Here is a 17,663-nt window from a genome sequence, read left to right as displayed (position 1 = left end):
TCTGGTTGTGGGTATTGTAGGGCATAATTGGGTCTGTTTGGCTCATAGTAAAAGCTGCACTTGAAGTGACACCAAAGGGAAGAAATTTAAGCTTTTAAGAGAGAAAAGTTTTATGAAATATGGAGGAAAGGAATAACCAAAAAATTACAGCACTCTTAAAATGGCAATATATTGTGTCTAGTTCTCTTGTCACTCAGCGTTTTCAAAACCAGTGTTTTGTTCTTTTTAATAGAAAAGAGCTACAAAAAAGATCTTAAGTTTGGAAAATCTGAAGTAAGTCTGATTGTGGATTTTACAGAAAACCAAAGCTGAGATACAGTACTGGAGAAAATGTGTTCTTATGATATGATTCAGCTGCTCTTTGATTTAGTCGATCCTGCACCACGTGAAATCAAGTGCAAGTATTGTAAAATCCAAATAGGACTCAGCAAGTAATGCAGGAGTTAATACAGAGGGGTGGCTCAGGAATTCCTTTTTACATGTGGGACATTGCTTCTTTCCAAAGCGAAGAATTGGATACTGGGTTTCCCAAATCTCAGGCTACTTTTCCTCCAATGACCTATGACTGATCAGTCTGACCTTAGACTGTATGATACATGTATAGAACGTGTATGAATGTTCTGTCTTTATATTTTTTATAGTGAATGAAATTACAGGAAGCAATGTGTTTAAGTTTTCCTAAACTAAAATAGCTGTGTTAGACTTGAGCTCTTGTTCATGATGATTTTTCTTTTTCTGACTACATCGTCACAAATTTCAGAGTGTATGTGAATGTACAAAGATGGTTCAATGTGGTTTTGTTTATTTGTTTGTTTTCATTAAGAATGAAGAATGCATTAAACCAAGTGAGATATTAATTGATGAAATAACACTTCAGCCTGCATACTGAGTTAGGAGCTGGATGTCTCCTTTCCTTTTCCTGTACATTTTTTCAGTCCCTTTAATACACAATGATAATATGTCACAAAGTGAGTGATACTAGGTTATTGTAAGAATATGCATCGTTTCCATTAATTATGTTATTTTCAATTCCAGAGATTCTTAGTTCATTATTGAATCTATTGTAGTTTAGATGGGAAATGCCTACAAGAACTCAGGTATACCATATTCAAAAACATAAAATGCAGTAGGGACACCTATAGACAATAAAGAAAAATACATCTGAGAGGGCATCTTAATATGGAGGAAAGGAAAGGAAAAATAGAAAAAATCCAGAGTTAATTGGTTTGTCTAAAATGTGACCGAGTTCTATATTTATTTTTCTCTGTAGCATATAGATAGCACAGTGCTGTGGTCTGGCTGTGACTTCACCATTTTGTCATACAATGCATCACAATTTATTGTCTCTGTCCTGAAATTTACAGTAGTTTCAGGAATGGTTTGTGGGTTCATTCAATGCACTTGAAATATATGGTATAATTTTACTTTGCAGGGAAAATTAAAGCATGTACATTTTTCCAGAAGAAAGCTTTTTTTGTCTGTAGTGAAAGCCCTTCCTATAAAGCTCTTAAAATAAGAATCTACTGAATTAAGCACCATGTAAATTCTATTCTGAATATTATTCCAATTTTAAAGAAATAAATTCAGATGCATCCACTGGAGGTATGGGAAGAAAGATAATCCAAATACTACATTAATTTTATCTTTTGAGTAATGCTCATTTGCATACTTGTCTTTGACACTAACAAGAAACAATCTTTGAAGTAAAATTTTGATTCTTGATTTGCTTTTATGTGATTGTTATTCTAAGTGATGTTTTTATAAAGACTATTACTTTAAAAAAACTGCTGTCAAAGGAGGCACCCTGAGACCTGTTCTTATGTTATGGAGCATCTTTCTTCTGGGGTTTTTGTGGTGGTTGGATCTGGAATGAGGATTTGTCCCTTATGTGGAAGGCTTTGAAATAGAATGAATAAAATGTTCATCGTGGAAATTATGAGAAATAGCACACCTGTTGACAAACAGATTGCCTTAGCACATGTGTTGTGTAAGTGATGGTACTGAGGATAATGCAAACTCTGAAAGAATAATGCTATGGGTGTCTGATCCTGCAGAGATACCTTTGACCAAGGATGTTCATTTGTTTTTAAATTAGTGGCAAATAATACTTTGTTACTAGAATTTTGAAAGCAAGAAGATTGTTGTAATGTAAACAAACTGAAACTCAACATTTTGAACAGTGAACTTGTTTGCTTATTGTTATTATTTCAAACATTTCCACTGTCTTTTGAGGCTCTGAACTGAATGACTGCATTGCCTTCTAATTGCATGTTGTGTGTTCTGCTTTAAATTGCTGTTACAGTAGCTCCCAGAGCTCCTAACTGGGAGCAGAGCTATGTATCCCTTGCAGGGCTTTTGAACTTTTAACTAAGCAAGGCATTTAAGGAGGTAGGGGCAGATGTGGGATGAAAACCTGCTTGCACTGAAATATGTTGCAGAGTTGCGGTCAATTTAATTGAAGGAAAGATTTTGCAAAAAAGTTCTTAGAGTTTAATACTTATAAGATAGTACTAAAAGGGAAGACTTCTGAAGTGCTTTTAGACCTCTTCAGTCAGGTACATGCTTTGATTTTTTTGTTTGTAACAAGTGAACTGAATTCACTGGGGCTATTCATGCCTTATTGAATTGGTTTCTAAGAGAGTGTTCTCAGAAACTTCTGACAAATGGGAAAGGCTTGTCAATAAAGACGTTTCTAATTTGCTTTACTTATTCCTGCTTTATAGATGTTCTTTATTCTAAAAAAAGGAATAAATATATGAATATACATAACAATTATTAGGTGTAACTTGCAGTATTTTGAGAAAGTTCAGTTGTGGAGATATGTGAGAGTTGTAGCAATTAACCTACATGCACATTTATAATTCTAGAAAATGGACAGCGTATTACATTCAAAGACTGGATCTGATAGACCCAAATTGCTTAAAACATCAGTTATTGAAGATGTCCCCCTGGGACTTTGAGAAACCATTTAGCAGATGAAAGTACATTTTGAAAAGTTTGACCTTACAGGCAATCATAAAATGAATCAAAACAGTTCTTTCCTCCCCTGAAATGTACAGAGCCCATCTGTATCTAATCCAGTAATTACAGACTGAGTTCAATTACCTTTTCAAACTTGGAGCAGACTGGAGACTAGGCAGTGAACAAACACAGGGTTTTGTCTAGACCTCAATTGACCACAGTCTAAAACTTGAATTTATATCTCATTTTATTTCTAGCTTCGCTTGATAGTTTTTAGGAGATTTATTTTGCTGTGTAGTTGCTAGACTGTGATTATTTATTTATTTATTTAACTTCTTGACCTGGTGTTTATGGCTACATTTTTATCCCAGTGAACTTTATAAAATTAGTCCTAAGAGTTTACTGGGTTGATCATTTAAAATGTAATGAAAATTGGGGCTAACCATCTCCTGAGTCTTTAATGTTGCTACAATGAGATTATGAAAGAATCTGAACAAGAACAACTTTTCCGAATTAATACTCTATACTCACTCAATATATTTAAAGTCCAGATTAAAGACACAAATGCAACTTTGTTTTTTTTTTTTGTTCTCTAAGAAAATTGAATCCCAGTTCTACCAGGCTGTGAACAATGATGAAAATATGCTTTGGGCTATTTATTAATTTCTGTGAGTTCTGTCTCTCGATTCAGCTAGTGCTAAAGAATACACAGTTGTACCAGCTCACGTTGGTTATCCTTTTGATTGCTAAGTCAGAGGTCGGGCATCTCGATACTACCCCACAAACTGTGCAGCAGACCCTGTAGCATACTTGTCATTGAGAAGTGCTCTGCTGAGCTTGCTGACTTCTGTGAGGACAATGCCAGTGGGATGTTGTGATTCCTTATGTGATTGTCTTATACATACAGCCTTTGGTTGGAGAGCAGTCTTTGCAGTGAAGATGTGTGTAGTTTGCAGAGTAAGTTGTTGAGCTTTGCAGAAGTCAACCACAGCCAAGCTTTTTGCTACGGCTGTTTGCTTTGTGTCTGGTAGCTGCTCGGCAGCAGCAATGAGGACAATAAATGCAGTGTCTTTAACTTCCAGTTGGGCTATGCTTTGGTTGGGATGGCATTTCTTGGCAAGTGAAGGCCGACTGATACATTTAGTTTAACTTAATGATTAGTTTAACTTAATGATTCTTAATCAATTTCTTGTGTAACAGTTGCTGTTAATTTTCTAGGGATGCTGTTAGCAATGACTTTGTGTTAGGTCTTAGGGAATAAGCCATAATGTTGCAATGAGCAGTGAACTTGATGCGAGAATGTTGTGATGTTTAATTGCCTTCCCTAGTAACACTCAAGAAACAGCTGTTAAAGGCTTTGTAGGGATAGGCATAAGACTTTTGTAATCCAGTGCTGTTGCTGTCAGCACACAGGTGACCTAGCTAGGAGGCAGGAGCAGGCTGTGGTATCATCAGGTGTTTCACTGCCTTGTGTATGGCCTTGCAATGTTCACATCATTCAGTCTCTTCCTTCCCCTTTACCTTATAGCACAAACTTTCTTGTACCTGTGTAAGCAGTGAGTTTGGCTGAGTCTCTGACTTGATTCTCCTCTATGGATTGAGGAGAAAGCGGGGGGGGGCCAGCAGCAGCATCTGCCATGTTAGTGTGGGTTGGGATGGTGCATATTTGTGTGTCACGTTACTCAGCTTGCCCCAGTCACTTCCAGGGTGACAAATAAAAGTGGTTTTGCAGGAGCAGGCATCAACTTGGGCCCTAAATGTGTGTAGTTTTAATGTGTTACTGTTGGTGCTGCTAAGGGGTATTGCTAGATAAAGAGAGATTTATGAACACTTCTGAGGTACTGGTAAGAAGAACGTGTTAGTGAGTTCAGAGCCACTGGGTGCTGCATTCAGCTGGGAGAATTCAAAGCCTTTCCTGGATCGTGCACATGTGTGAAGGGCTGGGGTCTGGGGCAGTAAGAGCCTCTAATTTACTCCTGTGTGCAGGACACGAGGAAGTTACTTTGCCAGGAAAAGTCCCATACGTTCTTTGTTTGAGACACAGAGAGGGCTTTGAAGGGAGCTCTTGTTAAAATATTGGCAGTGTGTCATTTGCATCACCTTTGTTTTCTTGAATATAAAAGTTAAAGCTGCTCTGAGTAACGTTCAGTTTCTGGCTGTGAGTTAAAAGCCAGCTGCCAGTTGCACTCAAAATGAGGTTCTGCAGGGGGATGTACGGGTGCAAGCGTTTGGAGAAAGCCGTAATGGTACAGCTTATGGTCTGGTCAGATTGATGACTGGGTCTTGAATGCACCTATATATTTTGGTAGAGAATAGCATAATTTTATGTATTGATTTAAAAAAAAAAAAAAAAAAAAAAAAAAACCTCTTTAAAATTAACACTTGTCTAACTGTTGCCCATTTATGTTCAGTTGCTCACCTCTTCTTTAAAGGGCACTCTGGCAAGGAGTAAGGCAGTTCTGGAAACTTGCTTCTTTGTTACATTCAGTGAGGACAAACTCTAACAGTTAAATCAATTTTTAAATTATGGGTAATGCTGCTGTATTTTTAATCAAGTAACAGCCTAGTGGTTTGCTTGTTTTCAGATAGCCAAACTACACTATGAATAATCCCATATAAAGGGGTCCTGATGACTTCAGAATTGTTCCTGTGGCTTATGAAGCTGCTATATTTATACAGACTTCCATCTTTTAAGCTGCTTATTTTTTTCTTTCTTCAGTTATATATGAGTTTGTTGTATAATTGATGAGAGAATACCTATGTTCATGGAGTTTAACATTCTAGTTGTAAATAAGGCTGCAATGATTTCTCATCTAGTCTGATAATTTCCCATTGATAGGATTGAGGTGGATGTATGATGTGGATAATAGAACAGCTACAGCAGTTTTTTGTAGTATGTATAGATACAAGAGAAGGGATCTGTTAGGTTGCATTTCTTTTGAAGAAGGTTCACTCTACTATCTGTTTTCACAGCTTTTGTTAGATTTATGTGACAGATCTGGGTGTTCCCACTGGCATGATTTCAATCTATATCACTGTGGAAAAATTTTCTGGGTTTTGGGCTAGGATTTGTTGCCTTGGTGAAATACACCTGTGCGAACCTGGCCAGTTCTCTTCCATACTTCTACTTACTTAACTGAGCTATCAATATTTAATGAATTTAACCTTAAGATTCTTTATCATTATTTTTGCATAATTGCATTCCTTATTGTTTTATTCAACTTTGTAAATACTCTTACCCTATTGTAAACACTGTCAATTGGCATTTTTAACATACTATATACTATCATTTTTAGCTATGTTGACATATAAAAGTGGTTTCAATTTGTGTGTTTTCCTTTTTTGCCATTCCCAATCTTGTTCTATCAAAAGCCTCAAAAACTTTTGTGCAGTGTTCTTGTCAGTCTTGCAGTGTCGTAGCAATTTCTCAAGATTGCCTTTATCATTTAAAAATATTTCTTGCATTTAACTACAGCTTCTTACATCTAAAAGTCTTCAACATTTATCTTACTGTTTGATGTGAATCTCAACTAAAACTAAAATACACGGATGTCTGAATGCTGTATTCAAATTGGTTAAGTATGACTAAGAAGGAGCCCATCAAGTAAAATCTTACGGCTGCATACAAAGCAGAATTGAAGCAAACAAAAAAACCACCAAAAACACAAAAAGCAACGCAACAAAGCAGAACTTTCACTTGCAATAATAGTATTCTGATTTTCATTAAATAGATTGTTTTGCTCTATTTTATATAAACTCAAGATAAATTTCTGTGGTTGCAGGGGTATAAATCATGAGCTTACTTGTAAAGGGGATTGTTTATTCAGAGCTGGGCTGACAGTCTCTCCCTAAGAGAGAAGCTATTACTTAATTTTATTTTTCTAAGTATAAATTCTTTAAAAAAAAAGAAATTGTAATGATACCCCGAAGGTATCATAAGCATATAAATAATTATGGTCTGAAATTATTAAAATTACAGGAAATGGACATTTAAGAAATCTTAATAAGATTCATAGCTGAGAGGGGAGAAAAAAGGTGTCTTGCTTCACAGCTAAAATTCGTGTCAGGAGTTCCTACTTTTAAGTGATTAAAAAATATATATACATTGGAATTGTCAGCATTACTCACATGTGAACAAATAGCATTGATTTCCCTTTGAATTACAGCTGAAGCTTACTGCTCCTTAATTCTGAAAGCACATTCTTGGGAAAAATTTCTACATGACCATCTACTGTAAGTTTTCCTAGTAGAAATTAATCTTCCCCATCCTCCCACCCCCATTTCTTCAGAGGCCAAACCAGTCAGTACATCCTAGGTAGATAAAAAATGATTGGAAGAGCATTTTTATGGTTCCAAAAGAAGGATTCCAGAGATGGTTTGCCATGCTACGTTTCGTGGTACCTTACTCACCTGGTGGGTGGCTCTCGTAACTGTGTGTGGCAGTGATGTTTCCTGCAGGAGATTTTGCTTAGATGTTGCTGCTGGGCTTTGGCTGACTTGAGTAGGAGGCAGTTGGGTAGGTCCAAAGGAAGCTGCATCAGTTCTCAGTGCTGCTTCAGGCCAGCATGAGCTTGGCTTCAAATTCTGGCCCATGCTGTGGGATTGAAAAGCTGCCATGGTTTGTTTTAGTTGCTGTTTTACAAGACAATTCTGTTTTGTTTTTTTTTTTTTTTTAAAAGGTGAAATGGTGTGGCTGCAGGGAACAAAGTAGCTGATGTGTTCAGAAATAGCTAGTTTCCAGCTATTTGTTTGCTGTTGTGCCTGATCTGTGCCTTCTGTAGGTAAACAATAATGACCTTCTCTGTGCAGCCCAGATGCTTGGTACATTAATCCATGCATAATCCTTGACCGTGGAAACAAAATGGAGCTTGTCCATTGGAATGATACTTGATAGTGTTAGGAATTTGAAGCACGGAGAGTACTACGTCAGCTTGGGCAGCATTGTGTAGGTGTGTTGGTGTAGACAGCAAAAACAGAATCTAAAGTGAAGATGCTCTGAAAGCAGAGCAGGGGGCCAACTGTGAGAAGTTCCCACTTGGCCACAGCTTCAGTGGAGAGGAGCCTGCCCAGCTGATGCCACATTGCCCACCTGCTTGTGTGCTCTGCAATGACTTCTGCTGAAGTTTGGTCCCAGAGTTAACTCCTGCACATGTAACTCCCTGTGAATTGTGCTGTAAAATTCTGAATCCTGAATTTCTGAAAGCTACTCAGAGTAACCCTTCATTATGCACATGCATTAAATGAGACTGGAAATCTTTTTTCATCGTGAAATATATTTACACAAGAATACATAATGCTGCATGAGTTTCCCCTGTGAGAAAGGGGATGAGTAAAATCTCTCATGCAGACACAAATCCGAATGGAGTCACTGTGGTGCTGTAAGTGGAGTGCTTTGAACAGTGATGGTAAAGGCCAATTATTGCAAATATGTATTTTAACCAATTTACTTTTATCTCTCAACCAAAACATTCCCCACAATTGTTGTGGAATTTATATTTTAGTCAATGAGGTTTTGGATGATTGTGTAAAAAAAATATAGATGTTCAAGAAAGTTGTGATTAGAGTTGGACTATAAACAAGAAAGAGGGAAATAGTTTAAGTAAAATCAGATGTTCCTTTTTTTTTTTTATTGAAGGTATTTATTGCCTCAGAGAGAGTAAATGAAGACTAGTGAAATAAAAACATTTAGCATGACTGTACATTTTTAAAGTCTCCTGTTAATTTTTTGTCAGGGTCACCTCACGTTTCTGTTGACCCTCTGCAGATCTTCAGAGTATGTGGGTGTACTTCTGTCCTTGTGGGTATCAAACCTGGGCACTCCCACAAGGTGACAGAAAACAGTGGCAAACTGAGCACAGACATCCTTATCTGAATTCTACACGTATTGCCGTTCTCCGATTGAGAATGTAAACCTAGCTTTCAAGTCATTATCTATAAAATAAGACTCCTCCTGTATTTACAAATCCCTGGAGTAAAATGATTGTAACGCTTTGTTACAACACATAATATGCATTATCATAATTTCAGTCATTTAAAAAAAAAAAAAGCTTCAAAATACTTTTCAGTTGGAATCTGATGTAGGTACTGTACACATTGTTAAACAGTGCAGCAACCTCACCCTGTAATAACAGACCAGCAAAACCTAAATCCAGTGATAACACTGGGTGCTTTCAGTCTCTATGGTATTTAATGGGAAACTGGAGCTTTCATCCTCTTGGCTTCTAATTTTACTTGATTCTTACTAGAAAAATTCATAACAAAAAATAGTCTGTCCATCTTTTACTTGACCAAATCTTACATCCCCTGTAAATGGATTATGCTTTATGCATGGGAAGACATGATTTGAAGCTTTTAGACTAAATGCAAGTTATTTATTAGTAAATTTTCCACTTGTAATAAACAGTGAATTAAAACCTTAAAATGATTAAGTGCACACCCAGGACGTAATTGGAGGCTGAGCATGCAGGGTGAGGACTGACAGTAGCAAAAACCAACGTGAGAATTTTTGAACCCTAGACAGGATGTTTAAATGTATCCTAAGGAAAGCAGGTATTACAAAATGAAAAAGATTTTCCTTAGAAGTGAGGTTTTTTTCCCCTTTATGGTGCAAGGCAGTGCTTTTTCACTCTGCCATGCTTGCCAAAGTTGCTACTGAGCAAACCAAAGCATTTTCTGCTGCAGACCAGATGTTGCAGAACAGGCTTCGCCTTTTACTGCTATGTGGAGGCTTCTTAATCAGTTTCTTAATGATCTGAATGCTGTCTGCTGTATTCTGCAACTAGATTTTATCTTTGAGTATCTCACAGTGGATGATATTTTTTTTTTTTTTAATGGTTCTTAAAAATTTTATTTCAGTTCTACTCTCCTTCACCCTCTCTGAAAAATAAACTGTTAGTTTTAATTATAGAAATACTGATAACATTACACATTTGATCTTCCTAAGTTTTCTGTTTATTTTTTAAAATATATTTACCTTTGAAGGATTACAATGACTCAGTCTTCATTTCAGTGGCTTTTAATTGACTCAGTTGGATTTTGAGCAGTTTTACCCTGTGAACCATACTTTTTTAATACAACTGATGCCCATTCTTGGTAATGTTCGTTACAGTGTTGTGCACGAAAGACTACTAATAAAATGCAGTTACGATTTTCCCCTGCCCGTGTCTGCTGCTGTAACGTATATGCTGATGGAAAGCAGGAACTGAACCAGGGCCCAATTTCCATGAGATTAGAAGTAGCCAGGCTGACTGTCTCCTTTCCCCTGCCCCACTGCAGCTATGGCCACCCCTATGTTGTTTAGATATTAGTTGCTCTTTTGGGTTTCAAGTTACAGGAGCAATTGATCTGCGTGACCTAGTTTAGAAAGTATAGGGTTGGCAGTAGAAACCTAAACCAAATGTATACCCTCCAGAGACAAATCTTCAGAAAACGTTGGCGATTTTGGGGCAGTGCTTGCTCCTGTGCTGTGCATGCCGGTGGGACAGCACCACCTAACGGGCTGCAAATGGAAGCAGCAAAAGCTTGGAAATAGGAGTCAGCAAAAGCTTCTAAACAAGTGTTCACACTCCCAAGGAAATGCCGAAGCTGTTTTGTTTGAACCTTGCTGCCTGGCATTGTGGCAGGGAATTGCATCGCTCTGTCACCGAAATTCGAGTTTCTGAAAGGTAGAATCCAAATATAGATTCTGTTTATTTTCGATATACTGTCTGCTCCTATAGAAACCCGTGTGAATTCAGCAGGCTTACAGGACTTAAAATATTACATGTAAGGAACACATAATGAAATCCGGTCTTTCATGTGCAATTAAAAATAACAATAAGAGAAAGTTCATACCTCTATGTAATCAAAAATAGGTTGTATTGCAAAAAGCATCCATATGAGTAATTTCTGTATCAAAGCCTTTCTCATTAGTCTTTCTCGACAGTAATAATATAGGTAAGAACCCAAATTCTTCAGTTGAAATTGTATTTAATATTAATTATTTTTCTGTTTCTATTCTGTTGATTGGGTTTCATTCCAGATTTCAGAACTAGTTTGCACCAACATAGAAAACCTTTCTTTTTTTTCTTTTTTTTTTTTTAAATGTCACACAATTTGTGTATGGTGTGTGTGTGTGTATGTGCTAAAAACAAGTTTATGTTCTTCTGCCTGTTGCTATATCCTATCAGTACTGAGGCTGTACTCTGTCTCTGCACATCACCTAATGTCTCACAGAAACTCTTAATTTCTTCTGAAACAGACAGTGAGTATGTTTGAGTTGACTGTATGTTTAGAACTGGAAACATAATTAAGAATGTAACTCTTAAATATTTTGCTTGTGTGGAGGGGACTGCAAAATGTTGTCACATTTTCATGAATCTGTAAATGAAATCTATTTAAGACATTTGAAGATGAGTATTTTTTGAGTTTACTGAAAAATTAAATGTAAAACTTCTGTGGTGGTAGTGGGATTTTTTTGGCTGTTTGCTTTGGTACTTAAGGAGGTCCTTCCATCAGTTGTGCTTTTCATTACTGCTGAGTTGAACAGTACGCGCAGCATCTCTAACAACTCCTGCAGGGTCTTTCTGTTGTGTTTTAGGTTTAGGTATTTTTGAAGTGTTCTTTAACAAATACATCTCGTAAAAAATCAGCATAGGAACATAGTACAAAGTGCAACAGTTTTATGTGGTCCCAAATAGCTGTGTATTGTTCTGATGGCAGAGCAAACGGGCTAAAGCGCTGTTTGTTCAATGGAAATGACTATTCAGTGCTGCTGGCTTCCCTCTACAATATGTCACGGGAACCTTCTCCAATCATTTTAATCGTAAACAATGCTGCTGCTTCTTGCAGTGGGTTAAACGTATGCAAATTGGAACCTACTGTTTCATGAGTGATCAATTCTTTGTTGTGAGTGGCAAGAAATGGTGTACGTATTGCTAAGATACTGCAGGAAACACACCCAGCGTCTTTGTTCAAAGTATACACATCTTTTGAAGGTGCTGTATTTTAGAGAATACTTTCCTGTTTATCTTATTTAGAAATGTAAGTTGCTCTAAAATAATAAGAAAAATTTCTCAACAGAAGAACATTCACCATTTCTAGTGAAGACGTTGAGTACAAATAGAGCTGTGCATGCCACCTGTGGTAGCAGATGGCAGCCATTCTCAGCTTCTTTTTGTGCTGAACCTACATTATATGCAATAGTTGCCTTTATGTTTTAATAAAAGTTTTTTGAAAAATCTACAGTGGCAACAAAACACAGCTGCATGTGTTAAAGAGGTAATTTGCAGTGAAGATAAACTTTGAAATGAAGATAAAATCTAAGCTGGAATGTAAAGTAAGCTTAAAAAGTTGTGTTACAGGCTTTAATGTAAATTTATGGGGTGCTTTTCACTTGTACAATGTTGACACTCGTGTTGCCACCCAGTGGATAATTGCTGCTGCTTCACTGTGAGAGTCATTGGGGTTTCCACTACCAAAGCTGTGCCTGGGAGGGATTTAAGGAACACCTGGAGTCTCTGATTTCAGTACGCCATCTTATGGGGTTACTGTCATAAATTTCTTAAGCTGTAACTGAATGTGCTTCCTTTCTTGGCAGATGTCTTTTAGGAAGTTCCCTACTGGTACTACCCAGCTTCTGCTCTCCCTTGCGATGAGAAAGGTATTTGAGGGCCCAAATGAACTCAACAGACTTATTTTAGTTAATCTTAAACATGATTAGGCTCATTCCCAAAAGATTAATTTATGAAAAATCATTCCAGCGTTCCACTGTGTGGTGCTGACCTTCATGGAAGAGGTGGAGTGCAGTAAGCAGGTAGGAAGTCAGTTTTGTCAAAAATAAGACAACCCTCAGTGTTCTGGTGGTGAGCAGCAGGTGGGGAACATGCAGTTAATGCATTAGTGTAACTTGATGTTGGTGATATTGGGAGGAATTCCTATGATTCCCAGAAAAAAAGCGTCAGTTAAATCTAGCAATTCAGTAATATTCTTCCTCATAAGATATCTTATGAGGATAGGTTATCTTATGAGGAGAGGTTTGTTTCTCTAGTCCAAACTTTCAGAAGAGAAGAAAGTTAATTTCCAAGAACTGTGGTGGAGGCCAGTGCTAAGTTATGTTTGTGCTTTGTCTTCAGACTGCTTTCATCTTCCTTCTGAAGGCTGTGTAGACTAGTGGTACACTTGTTTTCAAAACAGGCAAATACAGCAATAGGAAGTTGTGATTACGATGGATGGGTAAATAGAGTGGAAAAAGAAAATGGCACACTAAAATGCAAGGGAGATTTAAAGTCGTTCCATATCTATTTGAAGGGTTAGTTAGAGAAGATAGAAGGAAAAAAAAAAAAAAAAAAAAGCAACTAGCTCAGGGGCAATAAGGTGCAGGGGACCTTGGGGAGAGAGAGAGACTGGCTGGCCAAGAAAACTGTTGTCAAAGGAAAAGACTTTGTGAGGATAAAGTAGACAATTGGTAAGTTCACAGTGACTTAACCAGGGCTATTAAAAAATCTATATGGCTAAAGAATGTTTCAACTTATAAATAAAAGGAGTACTAGACAAAAGGTGGATTTTTCATGCATCTCTAGAACAAATTAAGAATAGTTTAGGTGTGGTGTCCCAACTAAGACGAGCAGGACAAAGAAACTGACAAGGTAGGTATTGGGAACTGGGGCGTGGAATTGGAAATTTTAATGAAGTCAAACCATAGCTATCAGATAATCTTTGGGTTGAGTTCAAACACAGTGCATTTGAGAAATCACGAGTCTGATGGCAGCTTTTTTTAAATGAAAATACTTTGAGTTGGTGATGATCTCATTTGATTACAGAGTAGCAAATGTAATGCCTCTAAGTCAGCAGAGGGAAACTGATTATGTCATCAGTGGGGCTCTTATTCTGATACAGAAGTGTTCCAGGCTTCAGAGAAGACTTTAAGTGGATAAAGATAAATGGGAAGTAAGGCACAATGGAGTGCAACTTGCTGTCATACTAAAATAGAATATTTTGCCTATTGAGAACTGTTGGACTGGATGATCTTGTAGATCTTCTCTACACTTGGTAATTCTATGATTCTATGAACCTGATGCTTTAAGAAAATTGTGTTTCCTTTGTAATGAAGATCTGGTGTCAGATGTTAAGGGGTCTGATAAGGTGCTAAGGGGAAGTCTACAGAAGACTCGCAAAGAAAATATGACACGAGTAAGATGTGACTGTAGCAGAAGCAATACTGCTGTATTGGAAGAAGTACTGCGCTGGGGGGAGGCTAATAGTTGAATTATTCTGGGGCTGAATTCTAAAAATAATAAAATTTAATAATGTTCTTATTTTTGGGAATGAAGTAGCTGTGAAAATGTTGTGATGTGAGGAAGGAGAGGAGGAGTGTGCTCTGTTACAGAAAGTGGTGAATGATTCCAAGGTTTGAAGTTGTGAAGAAAAGAAGGAAATCCAACAGTAGAATATGGAGTTTGAGATCAAACAAAAAAATAAAGCAATTAAATGAAAATGGTGGATAGAAAGATATCTCCAGCTGAATTGCAAAGTACAAACACCAGTGTATGCCCTTCTGGTCATTTGTTTTGGAAGAGGATGGATACACTGGAACCAACAGCAAGAAAAGTCACAAATTAAGCAATGTTAGAACTGCCCCATGAGAAGAAACTAAAGGCTTGGGGTCTTTTGTTCGGGGGTTGTGGGTAGATATGACTATTTGCAGTTAACTGAGAAGCACACATGCAGAGAAGAAGAGCTTTTAGGGGTAAGGACCGTTTTGAATCAAGAGCAGATGGGTGGAAGGTGTTAATTAGGAAACCTGAAAATTTGATAGTTTTTATTCCTAGTAAGATCAGTAAGATTCTAACAAGGGTGGTCAGATGGATTAGGAAGATGCTTTGTTACCTTTAGAATGAAGTGTAATAACTCTGTGAAGAGTGTATGGTGTGCTTCTGATAACCCCAAACCAAATGCTAGTTGATGACCCTGGAGATATCTTCAAGATTTATATTTGTAGAATAATGGAAGTTTTGTGTCTGTAGAAGATGAAGAATCTTAAAATAAGTAAACAGAATTGGGAGTATTCTGGGATAAAGTCTACTTTTTATTTATGCTAGTAAGACCTTTTTTTTTTTTCATTTAAAAAATGCTTAATTGTATGTGATTATGACAAATTGAATCCAAGATGGTGCCAATATTACATGGTAAGAAAAGGTTAAAGAGAAATAGCCTTAGTGCAAGATCACAGGGGATGCTGTTAGAATTTGAGGGAAAGTAGAACAAGACGTCTCACTTCTGATGCAAATCTTGGGAACTAAGAGCTTGATGTGAGTATGGGCATAATAGTGTCATTCTACATTCATGAAAATAGCTTTACAAATGAAGGAGAGGCAAAGTGGGGTCAGTGCAATTCAAACACACGATGACAATTTTAGCCTAAATAGAATGCTCTTTGTGACTAGATGAATTAATTACTGTAAGACAGTGTTCTTGCTTGTCATTCTGATTCTTTCTGCTTGTTAATCACTCCTAAATTGTAGCTATTGCAATAATATTAAGATTTATTAGTTACAAAATTTTGCTAATCCCTTTTCTAGTTTAGTCTTTGTTCACGTATTAATGTAGATGTTTTCAAATGTGTCTCATTTTACAGTTCTACTCTTTGTTCTCTGTAGTACTTTCTGCTTAAGTATTATTGTTCTACTCAAACACTGTATGGCTATTTTGAAGATTCTGCTTTTATAGTCAAGCTTAGTTTACCTATCAAGCAAAGTCGTATGAAGCAAAATTCATTACGTGCTCATGCTGAGGAAGAGATTAAAATACAAGAGTAAGTTCCAGAAGAAACATCTGTAGAACGATTTAAATTGACTGTTTGTGTCCAATTGATCCTGAGTTGTGTTTTATGTATTTCCCTCCGTAATGCTTCTGACAGCGCTAATACACGTTAGGGAACTTGCTATCTGCTGGAGTTACTGATGTGTGCTGCGAATGGCTCGAAATTCCACGTGCTGTTCATCTCATGGAAAATTTAAAGCACAAAAATAGCAAAATTTCCTATCTGTTATCATGAATTGTAGTGAAAAGGAAACAGGTGATAACAGGGAAATGTATGCCCATGTATTTGTGCAGGAAAACATGTTTTTTGTTTTAACAGATCGCTGTGGCCTTACCAAGTTTTTTCCTCTTTTTTTCAAAGGCCTATAGATCTTGTGAAAAAAATAATCGGGGATATTAATCTTCTATTTATGCAAACCATTCTGTGTTCTGTCGCTGTGGTTTTTTGTTTGTTTAATTACAGGGAACATTTGCATGAAAATAGGATTTTAAGACTTGAACAGCTTTTGATGCTTTTTCCCAGATACACAGAATAAACCACATTTATTGTATTTGTAAACTAAAACAACAGTTGCATTGTAAAAACCCTCGCATGCTTTTACGTGGAATTATTAATGAATATTTGAGAATATGCTACAGGAAGGTTCCCCCAACTCCCTGTCCTGTTGAAAATATCTACCAGTAATGCAATCTCCTCACACCATTGTGTTTCTTTCCAGTCCTGTTAAGGTAGCCTTCTAATTTCTGTGGCTGATGAAAATTCATTTTCTGTGATCATCTATTCTGTAAGACAAAGTAGGATCTTGCGCTACACCAAATCTTTTACATTCAGCTGAAGTTAGCAGAAGTCATTTCAGAGCTCAGGAGGTTTTTCAGAAGATCTCAGTGAAGACTTCTATGAAGAAAATAAAATGGTTTTACAGCAAAAAAATAGATTCGTGGTGAAGGGAAAATTCAGAAATGGAAAAAGAAATCCGGAAAGAGAATTCTGCTGTGGATGTATCTCCTGGCAAAAATTCCCAGGTGCTACATGCAGTACCTCAGGCACAAACTGCTCACTGCATCGCTGCACAAATACCAAGGAGAGGGGCAGCACCTTGCGCTATAAGTTTGCTTAAAGGAAGTTGAGTATTTGTATCATTCTTTACCAGTAAAGTGTTTTAAAATTTCTTGTATGATCTAAAATTAATTTATTTTCTGCAGTGCGTGTTGGATTTTGAATTGCCTGTTGATACCATTTTTAATGTTTAGTTGTGCTTGGAGTTATGTTTACTGTTTTAATGTTTTGTATTGTATTTGTTTAGCATGTAGTGGTATTTAGTGTTTAGTTTATGCTTTCTGTACACGAGACATGCATTTTTACTACTTCTTTCAAAATACTGCTTTCATACAACAAGCAGAACTTTAGATGATTTGTATGTACCGACTGCTTGAAAAATGTGAAAATCCTATTATGAAAGAAAATAAATGTTATGGTGCTGATTAAACGCACATAAATACAGTGAATTTTACTAATTTATGTTTGGAAAGTAAGTACTGAACTTTAAATGTATGCAGATATTAGTATCTGTAGCTACAGGGTTTAAGTATGTCTTTGTTTTTGTTTTTAAAAGATTTCCAATATTGGGAAGCTGAAAGATTTTCTTCTTCAACACAGAAAGGATTACATTAATGCATACAGGTAAGTGTGTATTGTGTTTAAATTGTTTTGATATCTTCTTTTAATACATTTTATTATTTATGAAGTATACCACCCCAAAATCTATAGGCATAATAACTAAAAACAAAAATGTGGATTGCTTATTAATTGGCTCACTTGTGAGCTCTTTAAGAAGAAAAAAAATGGCCCTGACTGAAATGTAGCTAAGAATTTGAGTAAGAGGCTTTTAGGCTATGTTCTGTAA

General features: G+C 36.7%; 1 protein-coding gene across 3 annotated transcripts in view; it reads left to right on the top strand.

Moving 5' to 3' along the window:
* STX18 (syntaxin 18) overlaps nucleotides 1-17,663 on the top strand; it is a 152,745-nt gene that overhangs the window by 108,021 nt on the left and 27,061 nt on the right. For all 3 annotated transcript variants that reach the window (XM_048942152.1, XM_048942151.1, XM_048942149.1), the window contains one exon: nucleotides 17,373-17,440. In XM_048942152.1, the coding sequence (XP_048798109.1) occupies nucleotides 17,373-17,440 (68 nt within the window). The remainder of the gene's footprint in view (nucleotides 1-17,372; nucleotides 17,441-17,663) is intronic.

Source organism: Lagopus muta, chromosome 4, assembly GCF_023343835.1.
Source record: "Lagopus muta isolate bLagMut1 chromosome 4, bLagMut1 primary, whole genome shotgun sequence".
Taxonomy (NCBI): domain Eukaryota; kingdom Metazoa; phylum Chordata; class Aves; order Galliformes; family Phasianidae; genus Lagopus; species Lagopus muta.
The sequence above is the reverse complement of the archived record's forward strand: the minus strand, read 5'-3'. Positions and strand labels throughout refer to the sequence as shown.